The sequence below is a fragment of the Mustelus asterias genome, chromosome 28 (genome assembly GCF_964213995.1).
Source record: "Mustelus asterias chromosome 28, sMusAst1.hap1.1, whole genome shotgun sequence".
NCBI lineage: Eukaryota > Metazoa > Chordata > Chondrichthyes > Carcharhiniformes > Triakidae > Mustelus > Mustelus asterias.
In genome coordinates this window covers 9,775,028-9,794,570 of record NC_135828.1, presented here as the reverse complement: position 1 = coordinate 9,794,570, position 19,543 = coordinate 9,775,028, and the positions used below count along the sequence as shown (strand labels likewise).

The 19,543-nt window shown below is 46.2% G+C and overlaps 1 protein-coding gene across 6 annotated transcripts in view; it reads left to right on the top strand.

Moving 5' to 3' along the window:
• The window catches only part of LOC144480213 (calcium/calmodulin-dependent protein kinase type II subunit gamma-like), a 463,856-nt gene that overhangs the window by 428,027 nt on the left and 16,286 nt on the right, over positions 1–19,543 (top strand). For all 6 annotated transcript variants that reach the window (XM_078199435.1, XM_078199441.1, XM_078199439.1 and 3 more), the window contains one exon: positions 11,465–11,540. In XM_078199435.1, coding sequence (XP_078055561.1) covers positions 11,465–11,540 — 76 coding nt within the window. The remainder of the gene's footprint in view (positions 1–11,464; positions 11,541–19,543) is intronic.

The window sequence follows — 19,543 nt, the reverse complement described above, 5'->3', positions numbered from 1 at the left end:
CAGGTCACTGTCTGTGCGGAGTCTGCACATTCTCCCCGTGTCTGCGTGGGTTTCCTCCAGGTGCCCCAGTTTCCTACCACAGTCCGAAAGACAAACTGGTTAGGTGCTAAATTCTCCCTCAGTGTACCCGAACAGGCGCTGGGGTGTGGCGACTGGGGGATTTTCAAAGTAACTTCATTGCACTGCTAATGTAAGCCTACTTGTGACACTAATAAATAAACTATAAAAACTAAGCAATATAGGGGCGGCACAGTGATTAGCACTGCTGCCTCACACGCCAGGGACCCAGGTTCAATTTCCAGCTTGGGTGACTGCCTGTGCAGAGTCTGCACGTTCTCCTCGTGTCTGCGTGGGTTTCCTTCGGGTGCTCCAGCTTTCCCCCACAGTCCGAAAGATGTGCTGGTTAGGTGCATTGGCCGTGCTAAATTCTCCCTCAGTGTACCCGAACAGGCGCCGGGGTGTGGCGACTAGGGGATTTTCACAGTAACTTTATTGCAGTGTTAATGTAAGCCTACTTGTGACACTAACAAATAAACTATTAAAACTAAGCAATAAAAGGGCAGCACAGTGGTTAACACTGCTGCCTCACAGCGTCAGGGACCCGGGTTCGATTCCCGGCTTGGGTAGCTGCCTGTGCAGAGCCTGCACGTTCTCCCCGTGTCTGCGAGGGTTTCCTCCGGGGCGCTCCGGTTTCCTCCCACAGTCCAAAGATGTGTGGGTTAGATGGATTGGCCATGCTGAATCGCCCCTTAGTGTCAGGGGTACTGGCTAGGGTAAATACGTAGGGTTACGGGGGTAGGGCCTGGGTGGGATTGTTGTCGGTGCAGGCTCGGTGGACCAAATGGCCTCCTTCTGCACTGTAGAGATTGTAGGGATTCTACGAAAAGGGGAAGATGTAAAGCCTGTGCTTCAACATCTTAAGAGTGAAAAATAAATATTCACCATTCCATGAAAAGACCTTTGAGCTACATGTTAATCTAATTTCCCTTCTCATTTCTGTGCTCTTGCTATTTATTCCCAACATTTTCTGCTTAATGTTACAGAATTCCAGGATGAATACACAACAATGTAGTGAGTCACCATAAACCGGAGACCCTATTTATCCCTCCAAGTAGTTATGTATCTAAAGTCAAGCTGCCGCCTTGGGACCTGGTTTTCCCATCACCATGGCCATGTTTGCAGCTGCCTTATAAAAACAGCATTTTATTTCTCCCCCAGCACTATTATTCCACAGTAACAAGCGGCTGCATCCATGGGGTGGCCTCGTTATTCGGAATCGTGATTCTAAAGGGAGTAAGCAGGTCAAGTCAACTGAAGGGAAAAGCCGTGAATGAACCTTTGTTGGCCTACATTGTATCCAGATGGGGCTTGACAGTGGATTTAACCATCAGTCGATGTTTGGTTGCTAATGTAATGCCTTCACCGTGCAGTTTATTTGTTACTTTAGTGAATAACACGAGCACTGTTGAAAATCAGATCAGAAACTCCAAGGTATTTTCTGAAGTTAGCCTAGAGCCCTAACTTGTACATTTGATTTTGACATTAGGGGGAGCATAATCGCTCTAGGTATGATTCAAGTGACCCACTGGGGAGCTTTTATCAAAACAAGCTTTAGTGACCACAACTCTGTTAACTTTAGGATAGTAATGGACAAGGATGAGTGCTGTCCTACGGGCAGGGTGCTAAATTGGGGGAAGGCTGACTATAGCCGGATTAGGCAGGAATTGGTGGATGTTGATTGGGAGAGGATGTTCGAGGGTAAGTCCGCGTCTGGCATGTGGGAGTCTTTTAAGGAACTATTGATAAGGCTGCAGGATAGGCATGTGCCTGTAAAAAGGAAAGATAGGAAAGGTAGGATTCGAGAGCCGTGGATAACCAGGGAAATTGAGGATCTGATTAAAATGAAAAGGGAGGCGTACGTTAAGCCCAGGCAACTGAAAACAGATGGAGCTCTGGAGGAATACAGAGAGAGTAGGAAAGAACTCAAACGGGGAGTTAGAAGGGCAAAAAGAGGTCACGAGATGTTCTTGGCAGGCAGGATTAAGGAGAATCCTAAGGCATTCTATTCATACGTTAGGAACAAAAGAGTTGTCAGGGAGAAAATCGGACCTCTCAGGGACAAAGGAGGGGAATTATGCTTAGAACCCAAGGGAATAGGGGAGATCCTAAATGAATACTTTGCATCGGTATTCACGAAGGAGAGGGGCGTGTTAACCGGGAGTGTCTCGGAGGGAGGTGTTGACCCGTTAGAGAAAATCTCCATTACAAGAGAGGAAGTGTTAGGTTTTTTAGGGAACCTTAAAACTGACAAAGCCCCAGGGCCTGATGGCATCTATCCTCGACTGCTCAGGGAGACGAGAGATGAAATTGCTGGGCCTCTGACGGAAATCTTTGTCGCTTCTTTGGACACGGGTGAGGTCCCTGAGGATTGGAGGATAGCGAATGTGGTCCCGTTGTTTAAGAAGGGTAGCAGGGATAACCCAGGAAATTATAGGCCGGTGAGCTTGACGTCCGTGGTAGGGAAGGTGTTGGAGAGGATTCTTAGAGACAGGATGTATGTGCATTTAGAACGGAACAATCTCATTAGTGACAGACAGCATGGTTTTGTAAGAGGGAGGTCGTGCCTTACAAATTTGGTGGAGTTTTTTGAGGAAGTGACAAAAACGGTTGATGAAGGAAGGGCCGTGGATGTCGTCTATATGGATTTCAGTAAGGCATTTGACAAAGTCCCACATGGCAGGTTGGTTAAGAAGGTTAAGGCTCATGGGATACAAGGAGAAGTGGCTAGATGGGTGGAGAACTGGCTTGGCCATAGGAGACAGAGGGTAGTGGTCGAAGGGTCTTTTTCCGGCTGGAGGTCTGTGACCAGTGGTGTTCCGCAGGGCTCTGTACTGGGACCTCTGCTATTTGTGATATATATAAATGATTTGGAAGAAGGTGTAACTGGTGTAATCAGCAAGTTTGCGGATGACACGAAGATGGCTGGACTTGCGAATAGCGAAGAGCATTGTCGGGCAATACAGCAGGATATAGATAGGCTGGAAAATTGGGCGGAGAGGTGGCAGATGGAGTTTAATCCGGATAAATGCGAAGTGATGCATTTTGGAAGAAATAATGTAGGGAGGAGTTATACAATAAATGGCAGAGTCATCAGAAGTATAGAAACACAGAGGGACCTAGGTGTGCAAGTCCACAAATCCTTGAAGGTGGCAACACAGGTGGAGAAGGTGGTGAAGAAGGCATATGGTATGTTTGCCTTTATAGGACGGGGTATAGAGTATAAAAGCTGGAGTCTGATGATGCAGCTGTATAGAACGCTGGTTAGGCCACATTTGGAATACTGCGTCCAGTTCTGGTCGCCGCACTACCAGAAGGACGTGGAGGCGTTAGAGAGAGTGCAGAGAAGGTTTACCAGGATGTTGCCTGGTATGGAGGGTCTTAGCTATGAGGAGAGATTGGGTAGACTGGGGTTGTTCTCCTTGGAAAGACGGAGAATGAGGGGAGATCTAATAGAGGTGTACAAGATTATGAAGGGTATATATAGGGTGAACAGTGGGAAGCTTTTTCCCAGGTCGGAGGTGACGATCACGAGGGGTCATGGGCTCAAGCTGAGAGGGACCTCACCCGTGTCCAAAGAAGCGACAAAGATTTCCGTCAGAGGCCCAGCAATTTCATCTCTCGTCTCCCTGAGCAGTCGAGGATAGATGCCATCAGGCCCTGGGGCTTTGTCAGTTTTAATGTTCCCTAAAAAACCTAACACTTCCTCTCTTGTAATGGAGATTTTCTCTAACGGGTCAACACCTCCCTCCGAGACACTCCCGGTTAACACGCCCCTCTCCTTCGTGAATACCGATGCAAAGTATTCATTTAGGATCTCCCCTATTCCCTCGGATATCAGAGGGACGTTTTTTACACAGAGGGTGGTGGGGGTCTGGAATGCGCTGCCAAGTAGGGTGGTGGAGGCAGGCACGCTGACATCGTTTAAGACTTACCTGGATAGTCACATGAGCAGCCTGGGAATGGAGGGATACAAACGATTGGTCTAGTTGGACCAAGGAGCGGCACAGGCTTGGAGGGCCGAAGGGCCTGTTTCCTGTGCTGTACTGTTCTTTGTTCTTTGTTGTTCTTTGTTCTTAGAATATAACAAAAAGAATCAGCTAAACGGTGGCACAGTGGTTAGCACTGCTGCCTCACAGCGCCAGGGACCCAGGTTCAATTCTGGCCTCAGGTCACTGTCTGTGCAGAGCCTGTGTCTGCGTGGGTTTCCTCCGGGTGCTCCGGTTTCCTCCCACATTCCAAAGATGTGCGGGTTAGGTTGATTGGCCATGCTAAGTTGACCTTGGTGTCAGGGGGATTAGCAGGATAAATATGTGGGGTTACGGGAATAGGGTGGGATTGTGGTCAGTGCAGACTTGATAGGCCAAATGGTCTCCTTCTGCACTGTAGCGTTTCTATGACTCTATAATTCTACTTAAACATGACCAAGTTTAATTCTAAATGTTCCAATTTAGCAGTCTCCCCCTTCTTTAGAACCAGTTAGCACATAAACCAAAAATGTTTATGTAGGTAACAGATTTCCAGCCTTTTGACCCTTCTGGAGACTGACCCAGACAGGCACTTGTCTTCTAATCCTCATGCAGCAACTTCTAGAGAAAGCTCCACCCCCCAAACATTGGACAATTCCCCAGGGCCAGATAGGGTCTATCCCAGAATACTGAGAGAGGCAAGGGGAGAAATTGCTGACGCCTTGGCTAAAATAATACATGAATAGGATGGGGATAGAGGGATATGGTCCCCGGAGGAGTAGGGGGTTCAAGTTTAGTCGGGCAGCATGGTCGGTGCAGGCTTGGAGGGCTGAAGAGCCTGTTCCTATGCTGTAATTTTGTTCTCAAACAATAGAATCTCTGAAAGAAAGGCTGATTTCAGAGCAAGAGATACAGAGAAAGCAACCTCTCTCTAAATATCCCAAAAGCAAACTGTCTTGAGTTCTATGCGAAAGCCAAGCTGCACCCAGTCATATGACCCTACAAGCCAATCAACCTAATCAAACCGCACTCTGCAATATCTCAGGGGAAAACACAATGCAACAGAACTCTGCATTAATTCAGATTAAAACAAACATTGTATCAATTAAGATCAATCATGTTGCTGCAGTGACAATACAGTGCTCTGTGATCCAGACAAAATGGCTCCAATAAAATGGACGGGACTTATAAACACATTCAGCACACAAACATGGCTAAAATACATTTCTTAAAAGCACAGTATCATTGCACCACCCCATTTTCTTATTATTCATTCTTGGAACGTCACTGGCATGACCAGTTGCACGGTGGCACAGTGGTTAGCACTGCTGCCTCACAGCGCCAGGGACCCAGGTTCAGTTCCTGGCTTGAGTCACTGTCTGTGCGGAGTCTGCACGTTCTCCCCGTGTCTGCATGGGTTTTCCTCTGGGTGCTCCGGTTTCCTCCCACAATCCAAAAGACGTGCTGGTTAGGTGCATTGGCCATGCTGAATTCCCCCTCAGTGTAACCCGAACAGGTGCCAGAGTGTGGCGACTGTGGGATTTTCACAGTAACTTCATTGCAGTGTTAATGTAAGCCTACTTGTGACTAATAAATTTTTTTTTAAAAATAAACTTAAACAGTATTTATTGCTCATCCCCAATTGCCCCTGAGAAGGTGGTGGTGAGCTGCCAGTCCCTGTATCAGAGGCACTCCAAAGTAAGAAGTCTAACAACGCCAGGCAGTCCCACAGTCCAGATCGATGGCGAGTTGCATGACTTTGACCCATGAATGAATTTAAGATAAATGGGTTAGTGAGTGCATTAAAATAGCAGTCGCACCCCAACTGAATTCTACACCAGTGAGATTTTTATTTTGTCCTTCCATGGGATGCAGGGCAGCATCAAATGCCCATCGCCAGCTGCCCTTGAAAAGCACTTGGATTGCAATTCTGCGGTTATACTCAATTTGAGTTGCACTCAAAGTCCATTTGAAGTCCGTTCATTGTTGCTGCACGGTGATGTAGTTGTTCCTGTGCTTGTTACACAGCTTTTAATTTAAACACCTTCCAAGCATTCCAGTTTAATGAGACAAATAAAGACAGTCATTCAATTATTTCTTTATTTAACACTTCTAGCACCAACTCAAACATAAACAGTTTCAACTCATTAACTCCTCACTGAACTATAACTCTAACTGAACATCAACTTTAACTATTTAACTGAAAATAGATGCCAACGAGTTTAGGAAAGCCTGGCCAAGAAATATTCTAGATCTATCATCTTCTTCTCTGAAGCATCCTTCAGGGCACAGGTCTTCCTGCGATGGTTAGTCTCTTCGAGTTATCGCTGGCAAACAAAGGCTCACATGTCTTTTTATCCACAATTCCCCACTCACTTCCGGAAGATTCTCTGTCATCCAGCCAATGATTTGATCAGTAACCTCAATTGCATTATTCGATTAGGCCAATCAAATAAGCCAGAGTGATGGCATCGGCCACTCCAGACCTCACCCTAGGCCCCTTAAGTGCATATTGTTTACACTCCAATGCCCAGTTAAGGAACACTGGCTCCAAAAGTCTGTAAAGAACTCCTCTCTGCCAAGGACAAGCTGTTAAATCTGACATCTTATGTCCATTGACAAACTCTAGGCCACTGGTCACAAGAAATCCCAGCATGCTTAACTCTCAGCCAGAAAAGCCATTTTAAAGCCACTATTGCCATTATAGTTGTTAAATTATTGTTGCAGCTGTCATCCACATGCTGCGCTGAGTAATGTCCCTACCTCTGAGCCAGAAGCTCCGGGTTCGAACCTCACTCCAGAGTGAGAATCCTCCCAGATTCTTCCAGATTCGCCAACAACCGCCTGGTGACTTTTAAAAGCAATTGAGGGGATTTTAAAAGGCCAAGGGTTCACTTCTACTCCCCTCCTTGCACCCCCGTCGCTGGGAATAGTAATCAGAAATTAACGGCATAAACACTAACCCAAGTTAATGGGTTTGTTTCCCTACATTATGTTGGGATCGAGAGACATGTTCAAAATTAGATAATTCTCCTCACTTGGTGCTTAGGGAATCTCTGATAACAGACAGCACGGTGGCACAGTGGTTAGCACTGCTGCCTCACAGCGCCAGGGACCTGGGTTCGATTCCTGGCTTGGGTCACTGTCTATGTGGAGTTTGCACATTCTCCCTGTGTCTGTTTGTTTTCTCCGGGTGCTCCGGTTTCCTCCCACAGTCCAAAGATGAGCGGATAAGGTGGATTGGCCATGCTAAATTGCCCCTTAGTGTCAGTGGTACGAGCTAGGGTAAATGCATGGAGTTATGGGGACCACAATGGGTGGGATTGTGGTCGGTGCAGACTCAGTGGACCGAATGGTCTCCTTCTGCACTGAAGGATTCTGTGTTTCCTGGCTTGGGTCACTGTCTGTACGCAGTCTGCACATTCTCCCCGTGTCTGCATGGGTTTTCTCCGAGTGCTCCGGTTTCCTTCCACAGTCCGAAAGACGTGCTGGTTAGGTGGATTGGGCCTTGCTAAATTCTCCCTCAGTGTAACCTGAACAGGCGCCGGAGATTTTCACACTAACTTCATTGCAGCGTTAATGTAAGCCGATTTGTGACACTCATAAATAAACTTAAACTTAAATCAGTAAATGTGACCAAGATTCGAGGTTGCGTAGAAGCGAGCTCACCAACGGGGACAGACAGGCGGACAGAGTGGAACTACAGTTCCGAGCCGCTGTTGTGTTGCAGATTCTGTCTGTGTGCTGCACGCTTCCGGGTTCTGCAAATGGTGTTCAGGTGGAGCGTGTGGCTCTGGCCTTCAAGTATTGGTGCGAGATTACACCAGTTAAGTGTTTGATATTTCAAACGCATCTCAGTTCAAGTAAATCCATCAGATACTGTCTGCATTCACGTGGAGATCTGTCTGCCAGAGAAAGGTGCTGGTTAAATTATTCATTTCACTGAATTGAAAGGGCAGTCCAAGGACTTTTATAATGTTTAGCGTCATGTCAGTTGCTGCCCAACTAATGCCCTGTTCACTCAGTCAGCGCATTGCGAGTGGTGCGTTGCTTGTTTTCTTCTAATCTTGGGACCCTTGGACAAAACCCCTGTCCAAGCCAGAAGTTGGAATTGAATGTTTAAAGGTCCCCACGGTGCTTGTTGCCGGGGAGAGAAAGGAGGAACCGCAGAGAGGAATAAATGTTTCAAAAGAGAACTGAATCTGAGGCAGTGGCCAGGGGAAATGGGGTAAGATGACGGTGTGCGTGGGAAATTGGGCCAGTGAAGCCATTATCCCGCTGGCGCCATGCCACTGCCTTTTCGTAACCCCACTTCCACCATCGTTTCCCGGAATACATCCAGCCCGAGGTGGCAACTCATCCAAGGCCTAGATGGTCCAAAGGAAGGTGGGTTCATAACATGGCCAAACAGGGTTGAGTATCGACCTGCAAATCATTCCAACACGCCCCAGTGGTGGGGCGATAAATGTGGGAGAAATTCCTGGACAGCCATGTGATGTTTAAGCTTTAAGTTTATTTGAAATGATGAGCTTTCGGAGCGCTACTCCTTCATCAGGTGAGCAGCGCTCCGAAAGCTCGTGATTCCTGTTGGACTTTAACCTGGTGTTGGTGAGATTTCTCACTGCGCTCCAGTCCAAGTCGGCATCTCCACATTGTTTATTTCTTAATGTCATAAGTAGGCTTACATCAACACCGCAATGAAGTTACTGTGAAAATCCCCTAGTCGCCACACTCTGGCGCCTTTTCGGGGACACTGAGAGAGAATTTAGCATGGCCAATCCACCTAACCAGCACGTCTTTTGGACTGAGAGGGGAAACCGGAACACCCGGAATAAATAAACTTAAACTTGATTGGACTGGTGATGGGCAACCTTGGCTCGTGAGTGGGCCGCATGAGTGGCCTGTCTTCATCTCAGTGGGCCACAAGATTGAAATCGGGCTTGTTCACTAACCGTGACCCCATGAATAAGATTAAACACATTTAATACACGCTGAATATTTCATAAAGAGTTATAGAAAATGCTTCATCATTTATATATTAATGGAACTCTCATCAACTTCAAATGGTAAAGACAAACGAAATATTGACGCTTTGGACACAGAGGGAGCGCACGGCTCTCTCAGCCAATGGTGTGAGCAATCAGCACCCACCTCATGTCACTCGCCCTTGCGACAGAATCACTTCTGTCATATCGGTCGGGAAAAAAAACTGCACGGACGGAAATCAGCGGAATGTGACAACCCTGCTCGTGGGCAAAGATCAACAAAATGTCTCGTTGGGCCGCACTCAGATGGGCCTCATGTGACCCCCTCCCCCGCAGGCCGCAGGATGCCCACCACTGGCTTAGACCCAATGTTCTTTTGAGACAGTCTAGTTAGATTGGCCAACATGGCGAGATTAAACTTCTGAACCCTATTGCAGAGAACCCAGTCAGAAAATCATGGGCGGGCGTGATTTTACTTTTTGAGCTGATTATTCGTTAGTTATACAACGTTAAAGATGGGGATATAAAGGCTGTTTGGCCAGTTGGGGCAGTGGAGGTCTTGTAACCTCCAGGAAAAGGTCCTACCAATATTGGCAACCCTAAGTAGCGCGTGACAGCGGGACTGCACCTCAGCAGGGACTATTCAAGGGAGCAAATGAGTCATGAGGAAACCTTGGTCTACAGCAGTGTTACTTTACTTTAACAAACTACATTCTGCTCAACCAGTGAGCCTAAAAGCACAATTTGGTGGCTGGGTCAGTGCAGTTCCTAATGGAGGCTGGTGATACTGGTGCAGGATAGCAGGAGCGGTCTGTATTGCGGCCAAGAGGCCCAAATGGCACAGGCACCTTTTGTCAACCGCCCACCTGTTCCTGAGGAAGGAGTTCAGAGTGGCGCATGAGCACAAGCTCCTTGCTGGGAGGAAGAGGGCGAGCCTCGTGCTCTCCGAAGCCAGGTGCACACACCAAGTGAAAATCACCTTCATCAGTGAAAACACCTCGTGCATCTGGAAATTCAAGCAGAGAACAAGTGGTCATCATTTACAATTAGCATTGTTGCTTCTATCTTGATGAGTGCAAGGGAAAAACTTTGACTGCATTGCCTTTTTCAGAAATACTCGAATAGTTGTAATGGGCAACTCAAGTTATTGGGAATTATCCTATACATATTGGGAATCATTCCACACTTATTGGGAATTCTCCTGTACATATTGAGAATCATCCTACACTTATTGGGAATTATCCTATACATATTGGGAATCATCCTACACATATTGGGAATTCTCTGTACCAATTAGGAATTATCCTGTATCTATTGGGAATTATCCTATACATATTGGGAATTATCCTATACATATTGGGAATCATCCTACACATATTGGGAATTCTCTGTACCTATTAGGAATTATCCTGTATCTATTGGGAATTATCCTATACATATTGGGAATCATCCTACACATATTGGGAATTCTCTGTACCTATTAGGAATTATCCTGTATCTATTGGGAATTATCCTATACATATTGGGAATTCTCCTATACATATTGGGAATTATCCTGTACCTATTGGGAAACTAAGAGTGTAAAGAGCAGGGAGTTCTTCGAGTGGAATTCACTTGAATGTAAGTGACGCTGATATTTTTTTATTTGCTGTGTTCTGGCGGCTTTCCTCTGAGCTGCTGAGTGTATCCTAGTTTCTATCTCATGCTTACACTCCTACACTCACCCCTGTGATCACTAGGTAAATGTTGGGTGAGTCAGGGTTTCTGCTGAATATATTGATGCAAACGTGCTGCAGTGAGACCAGGCGGGTAAGGTCTGGAAGGTGAGTACCCGTGTGATTAGCTCCTCCTCTTGTTGGGCTGGTGCTGCAACTTTTGAAATCTCCATTCGAAGGGAGGGTTTGCCACCGATTTTTAAGCCATGTTAGCTATTCCCCTGGAGACGGTGGTCGAAGGTGGCTTAAGTGAACGTTTCCATTGAGAAGCAGAGCTGTTGTTACACACATAGGCTGGCGAGTCTAATGCCCTTCGCTTGATCAGTGTCTACAGCCTCATACTACAGAAGGCAACCTCATGTTCGACCGCGCTGGATTATTTTTGCACCGCAGAGGCACAGACGTTAGTGTAACTTAACGTCTCAACTGAGGAAGGAGCAGCGCCCCAAAAGCTCGTGATTCCAAATAAACCTGTTGGACTTTAACCTGGTGTTGTGAGGCTTCTTACTGCGCCCACCCCAGTCCAACGCCGGCATCTCCGTATCTTGGTGTAATTTGGAATTGTACTCAAGAAAAATGTGCTCAATTCAGTTAAATTTGCCTGATATGTTTTAGAAATTATAACTTTTTTTCACAGCAAGTATTGGAGTTTTTGGAATCTCAGATGTTCTGACACCTGACACTTTACTGTGACAGCTCTTCATTTTTCTCCCTCTTTCTGTGTTTCCACAACTTGTAGCACGCAAGCAGGACATCATCAAGATTACCGAACAACTCATCGAAGCAATCAACAATGGAGATTTTGAAGCCTACACGTGAGTTCAGACTAGTTCCGTCCTGTTGGCTCTCCGCGCAAAGAGAGAGACCACCAGCCGTGTGATCGACTTGGGGAGCGAGTGGGCTTGATTCCATAATGTTGCACCTTTGGGTTTGTGTCACAGTGTTTGGCAGATCCTTCAACCTGTTGAGGGGCAGTGGGATGGAAGAAAAACTCAAGGACAGGTAACTGGGGAGGTGATGGCCTAGTGGTATTATCGCTAGACTATTAATCCAGAAACCCAGCTCATGTTCTGGGGACCTGGGTTCAAATCCCGCCACGGCAGATGGTGGAATTTGAATTCAATAAAAAATATCTGGAATTAAGAATCTACTGATAACCATTGTCGGAAAAACCCATCTGGTTCACTAATGTCCTTTAGGGAATAGAAATCTGCCGTCCTTACCCGGTCTGGCCTACACGTGACTCCAGAGCCACAGCAAGGTGGTTGACTCTCAAATGTCCTCTGAGTAAGGACAACTAGGGATGGGCAATAAATGCTGGCCAGCCTGCAATGCCCATGTCCCACGAATTAATTAAAAAACTTTAGATCGAGCAAGCCCCTCCGGGAAAGATAACCCCCATTTTGAGGCATTGATTGGTGAGCCCTCACCTCAGATTCATGCTGAGGCTTCAAGAAGATGTTGTCTGTCCTTGCACAACAAGGATGTATTAAGAATAACTCAGCGACCAGTTACTAAGAAGTGTTACAAGTCAGGTCGGATACTTCAAGGTGTTTTATGAAGCTCGCCTGACCTGTAACGTTTTACGGTGAATTTGGCTAGGACGAGCATGAGAGGTTTCACTCCGGGCATGATTCAACTGACCCACGAGGAGCTTTTATCAAAAACAAAGTTTAATTAAGAATATTGTTGAAATGTATAGTAAGACAATTAGCAAGAACTTTTAACAATTACAAACAAGAAACACAACAACCACGATAATGTATAACTCTTAAGGAAATATCTCTATTGTGTTCCAACCAAAGCCAACATCTAAAACACACAAACTTCCAAATAAACACTATACACCATAGGTTAACGCCCACTTGTTACAGGAATCCAGCCTCCTGAGTTCAATGCTGAAAATCCCTTGTGAAGAAACTCAGAAGAGATTGTAGTCGAATCTGTTTCCCAAAACACAGCTTCTTTAAGGCAGGATGGCAATAAGCCTCTCCCTCAGCTAACTGATAATAGTTTCAGAACCAAACAAAGAGAACAGGGAGAGAGAGAGAGACTGCTTCTTAGCTTGCTGCTAAACTGCTTCCAGCATACTCCCCAAAACGAAACTGAAAGCCCAAAAGAAAACCCCCCATCACCTGACTGCCACAAACGAAACTGAAACCCATATCACCTGACTGTCACAGCTTAGCTCCACCCCCAATGACATCACTGAAGCTGTAAGCTGCATGATTTTTTAAAAACCTTTCTTAAAGGTACACTCACATGACAGAAGGCCTAACAGAATTTTTGAGGAGCCGGTGTCACACAGAAAGGGGAGTTAATCCACAAGTCCTTCCCGAGAATTGGATCTTCTTGTCTTCACATTTCACTGATTGACATTCAGTTCAACTCCATTGTGGCCAGTCTCGCACATTCAACTGTCTTTATGTGACAAGTTAGGTGAGGGATATTCAGCCAGAATTCTTGGTGGTTTATTCCGTGGGATAAGACTGGTAATGGCTGGGAAGCTAAGTTGTGGAAGGAAAACTATAGAGGGAATCTGCGGACAGTTGAGGAAGACAAGTAGGAATTCCAACATTGTTTTTCCAGGGAAGTTTCATCATCCATCCATTGATTACAGCACAGGGATGTGGTAAATGAGGCAAAAAGAATTTCTAAAATGTGTGCAGGATTCCTTATTTGACCTACAAAGGGGAAGAAGGTGTTGCTAAAATTGGTTGCGAATAACAAAATAGGTCAGGTAGATAAATTAAATGTAAGCGAGCACTTTGGCAACAGTGATCATAATATGGTGAGATACAAGTTGCAAATAGAGCGGTTAAAGGAGGTTAGTGGAGAACAATGGCACCAGTTTGGACTTCGGCAAATCTTGGAAAGGTAATGAGTTAACTCACCATTAAGAGCTAGATGCAGGAATTAGTACACAGGACTGGGCAATGGTATGAAACTAGGGAAGGATAATACATTGCATTAATTTTCATTTGTGGGACATGGGCGTCGCTGGCTGGGCCAGCATTTATTGCCCAACCCTAGTTGCCTGAGGGCAGTTGAGAGTCAACCACATTGCTGTGGCTCTGGAGTCACATGTAGGCCAGAACGGGTAAGGACGGCAGATTTCCTTCCCTAAAGGACATTAGTGAACCAGATGGGTTTTTCCGACAATCGACAATGGTTTCATGCTCGTCAGTAGATACTTAATTTTTATTGAATTCAAATTCCACCATCCTCCGTGGCAGGATTTGAAACCGGGTCCTCAGAGCATTGGCTGAGTTTCTGGAATAATAGTCTGGCGAAAATACCACGAGGCCATCGCCTCCCACAAGATGAGAGTAAAGGCAAATTTCTGGGAGCGAATGGGATTGTGTAGCAATGACTCAGAGCATTCTGTTCTGGGACTCCATCTGTTCGCCATGTGCATCAATGATTTGGGTTTGTAAAGCGTTGCACCAATGAGTAAAAAATGTTAAAATAGGAAACGTAGTAAATAATTCTGAGCAGCAACACAAACTGCAAGTCTTCTTCCTTCTCGCAAACAAAGGAGCGTTTAAAAATACAGCTTAAGCAAATTGCCTTTTTTTAAGCACACAATACTTTGCACTGTCTAATATTGTAATGCAGAGAACTTACAGTATGAAGCTGTAATTTTGTTATGCATAAGGATAGTCTTTAATCATTTATTTTTATAACACGCGAGTTGATGCATTTTGGATGATCAAATTCGGGTGCGAATTATTCTGTAAATGGCAGAACCCTTCGGAGCATTGACATACAGAGGGATCTGGGCGTACAGGTCCACAGATCCCTGACAGTGGCAACACATTTGGATAAGGTGGCCAAGAAGGCATACAGACGAGGCATCGAGTATAAAAGTTGGCAAGTTATGTTACAGGTGTATAAAACTTTCGCTAGGCCGCATTTGGAATATTGCGTGCAGTTCTGGTCGCCACACTACCAGAAGGACGTGGATGCTTTGGAAAGGGTGCAATGAATGTTTATCAGGATGTTGCCTGGTCTGGAGGATTTGGGCTATGAGGAGAGGTTGGATAAACTCGGATTGTTTTCAGTGGAAAGATGGAAGCTGAGGGGAGACCTGATAGAAGTCTACAAAATTATGAGAGGTACAGATAGGGTGGATAGTCAGAGGGTTTTTCCCAGGGTGGAAAGCTCGACTACAAGAAGGCACACATTTAAGATGAGAGGGGGTAAGTTTAGGGGAGAGTCTTTCTCCCCTAAACTGGTGGTCTCCCTTTCTGTGGGGAAAATCTTGCCAGTGGAGGTGGTGGAAGCAGGCATGTTAGCAACGTTCAAGGTGTATCGTGATAGACTCATGAACGGGAGGTGAACAGAGGGATAGAAATCATGCACCGGTGCAGGCCTGGTGGGCCAAAGGGCCTGTTCCTGTGCTGTATTGTTCTTTATAGGGTTTTGTTTTAAATAGACAATGTTTCACAGGTAGGATTCGAGAGCCGTGGATAACCAGGGAAATTGAGGATCTGATTAAAATGAAAAGGGAGGCGTACGTTAAGTCCAGGCAACTGAAAACAAATGGAGCTCTGGAGGAATACAGAGAGAGTAGGAAAGATCTCAAACGGGGAGTTAGAAGGGCAAAAAGAGGTCACGAGATGTTCTTGGCAGGCAGGATTAAGGAGAATCCTAAGGCATTCTATTCATACGTTAGGAACAAAAGAGTTGTCAGGGAGAAAATCGGACCTCTCAGGGACAAAGGAGGGGAATTATGCTTAGAACCCAAGGGAATAGGGGAGATCCTAAATGAATACTTTGCATCGGTATTCACGAAGGAGAGGGGCGTGTTAACCGGGAGTGTCTCGGAGGGAGGTGTTGACCCGTTAGAGAAAATCTCCATTACAAGAGAGGAAGTGTTAGGTTTTTTAGGGAACATTAAAACTGACAAAGCTCCAAGGCCTGATGGCATCTATCCTCGACTGCTCAGGGAGACGAGAGGTGAAATTGCTGGGCCTCTGACGGAAGTCTTTGTCGCTTCTTTGGACACGGGTGAGGTCCCTGAGGATTGGAGGATAGCGAATGTGGTCCCGTTGTTTAAGAATGGTAGCAGGGATAACCCAGGAAATTATAGGCCGGTGAGCTTGACGTCCGTGGTAGGGAAGTTGTTGGAGAGGATTCTTAGAGACAGGATGTATGTGCATTTAGAACGAAACAATCTCATTAGTGACAGACAGCATGGTTTTGTAAGAGGGAGGTCGTGCCTTACAAATTTGGTGGAGTTTTTTGAGGAAGTGACAAAAACGGTTGATGAAGGAAGGGCCGTGGATGTCGTCTATATGGATTTCAGTAAGGCATTTGACAAAGTCCCACATGGCAGGTTGGTTAAGAAGGTTAAGGCTCATGGGATACAAGGAGAAGTGGCTAGATGGGTGGAGAACTGGCTTGGCCATAGGAGACAGAGGGTAGTGGTCGAAGGGTCTTTTTCCGGCTGGAGGTCTGTGACCAGTGGTGTTCCGCAGGGCTCTGTACTGGGACCTCTGCTATTTGTGATATATATAAATGATTTGGAAGAAGGTGTAACTGGTGTAATCAGCAAGTTTGCGGATGACACGAAGATGGCTGGAATTGCGGATAGCGAAGAGCATTGTTGGGCAATACAGCAGGATATAGATAGGCTGGAAAATTGGGCGGAGAGGTGGCAGATGGAGTTTAATCCGGATAAATGTGAAGTGATGCATTTTGGAAGAAATAATGTAGGGAGGAGTTATACAATAAATGGCAGAGTCATCAGGAGTATAGAAACACAGAGGGACCTAGGTGTGCAAGTCCACAAATCCTTGAAGGTGGCAACACAGGTGGAGAAGGTGGTGAAGAAGGCATATGGTATGCTTGCCTTTATAGGACGGGGTATAGAGTATAAAAGCTGGAGTCTGATGATGCAGCTGTATAGAACGCTGGTTGGGCCACATTTGGAGTACTGCGTCCAGTTCTGGTCGCCGCACTACCAGAAGGACGTGGAGGCATTGGAGAGAGTGCAGAGAAGGTTTACCAGGATGTTGCCTGGTATGGAGGGTCTTAGCTATGAGGAGAGATTGGGTAGACTGGGGTTGTTCTCCTTGGAAAGACGGAGAATGAGGGGCGATCTAATAGAGGTATACAAGATTATGAAGGGTATAGATAGGGTGAACAGTGGGAAGCTTTTTCCCAGGTCGGAGGTGACGATCACGAGGGGGCACGGGCTCAAGCTGAGAGGGGCGAAGTATAACTCAGATATCAGAGGGATGTTTTTTACACAGAGGGTGGTGGGGGCCTGGAATGCGCTGCCAAGTAGGGTGGTGGAGGCAGGCACGCTGACATCGTTTAAGACTTACCTGGATAGTCACATGAGCAGCCTGGGAATGGAGGGATACAAACGATTGGTCTAGTTGGACCAAGGAGCGGCACAGGCTTGGAGGGCCGAAGGGCCTGTTTCCTGTGCTGTACTGTTCTTTGTTCTTTGTTCTTTGTTTCCTGCTTTTTCCCTGAAACACAATGCAGTTCACCAACTTGGATGAAAGGTGTTCAGAATGCAAGCTGAACACAAAGAACTCTCCTGTTGAGTTCTGGGTTTGCCAGCTTCTCCCACAGCATCTGCACCTTGCCCTGGGTTAAATACAATCGCAAAACCTACTGCCATAATCACCCATCAACCCTTCACAAACCCCATTCTTCAAAAGCAGCACGGTGGCCGCAGTGGTTAACAGGTTAGTTACTTCACAGTGCCAGGGACCCGGGTTCGATTCCCAGCTCGGGTCTCTGTCGATGTGGAATTTGCACGTTCTCCCCGTGTCGGCGTGGGTTTCCTCCGGGTGCTCTGGTTTCCTCCCACAGTCCCGAAAGACGTGCTGGTTAGGGTGCATTGACCCGAACAGGCGCCGGAGTGTGGCGACTAGGGGAATTTCACAGTAACTTCATTGCAGTGTTAATGTAAGCCTTACTTGTGACTAATAAATAAACTAAATATTTTTCTTGAATTGACCGTCAGATTAGTGGAGACTATTGCAGAACACACAAGTTTCAGTCTCCCAATGTAGCCCAGGGAAAGCTCAATTATACAAATGCCTGGAAACTCCATGCTTTTCGGGGTCTAACCTTAAAGCAGGCCTGGGTAACTGAGAGCCATGTTAGAAGCATTAGCTGTCCAACTGATTAGAATCATACAGTGCAGAAGAGGCCCTTTGGCCCATCGAGTTCGCGCCAACACATTATCAATCTGCCTGTCAAAATGTGTGGGGAAGAAAAGCAGTTGTTTTGTAGGAATTAGTCCATCGCTGTGCGGTATAGCAGGAGTGGCTGAAAAACAATTCCTTATACACAGAAAAACTCATCAGAAACAACGCGGTTTTCAAGTTAGTGCTTGTTAGTCGGTACTTGCGAGGCACTGAGTTGGGAATAGTACTAATTAGCATGTGGGAGGATGGGGGAGAGACCAGCGCAGAATGTATTGTGCAAGTGTCCCCAGTAGTTCAGCCATTGTTCAAGAGTTAGGCGCTCTGAGCCTACGCACTGTAAACATTGATTCAGTCGCAACAATTTGAAGAAAATAATTTTCATTTAATATCAAGGCGGCACTCATTATTGCCTTGCCAACTCAGACTGAATGTCTTCGGCTGGGGGCAAACGCCCACGTTTTTGGAACTATACACAACATTTCGCTTCAAGTCCCAGCTTCTTTAATTGCAATTCCAGTGTCTTTATTGCCTCTTCTCAGCAGATGAAATATTAATCCATTGATTGCCAGAGCCATGTGTCATCTTATTCACGCAACCTTAAAAAGAAAACATCTAGAAGGTTGTCAGTGGAGAAATAAACATCAGATGCCTTGATTCAGTTGTAAAGAACATTGGTTGGACTGCTCTTGGAGAATTGGTTCCCTTAACTAAGGAAGAATATACCTGAGTACAGCGGAGGTTTACCTGACTAATTGCGGGGACGGTGGAACTGTCCTCTGAGGAAAGGTTGAGGAGGCTGGGCTTGTATTCTCTACAAGCATTGAAACGTACAAAATTCTTAAAGGGCTCGACGGGGTAGATGCAGAAAGGGTGTTTCTCCTGGCTAGAGTGTCTAGATGTGGAGATGCCGGCGTTGGACTGGGGTAAACACAGTAAGAAGTCTCACAACACCAGGTTAAAGTCCAACAGGTTTATTTGGTAGCACAAGCCACTAGCTTTCGGAGCGCTGCCCCTTCATCAGGTGAGTGGGATTTCAGTTCACTAACAGGGCATATACAGACACAAACTCAGACTAAAGACTCAAATTGAGTTTGTGTCTTTATATGCCCTGTTTGTGAACTGAAATCCCAGTCACCAGATGAAGGGGCAGCGCTCCGAAAGCTCGTGGCTTTTGCTACCAAATAAACCTGTTGGACTTTAACCTGGTGTTGTGAGACTTCTTAGAATGTCTAGAATCAGGGGACACAGTCTCAGAATGAGGGGCAAGCCATTTAGGACGGAGGTGAAGAGGAACGTCCTCACTTGAGGGTGGGGAATCGTTGGAATTCTTGACCCCAGAGAGCTGTGCAAGCTCAGTCATTAATATATGTTCCAGCCCAAGATTTTCAGATACGGGTGACATCAAGGGAATGTGCAGGTTGCGCAGGAAAATGGCACTGAGGGAGATGATCAGCCATGGTCTAGTTGAATGGCAGAACAGGCTCGAGGGGTTGAATGGCCTACTCCTGCTCCTATGTTCCTGATAGTCAAGCTCCCCTAGTCGTTGAATGAGCAACTCCTTCTCATAGTGCAATGCTCAGTGATGCTGACACCAGGAAACTCTGAATCATTAGTAACAGGGCGGCACTGCAGCCTCCCAGCAC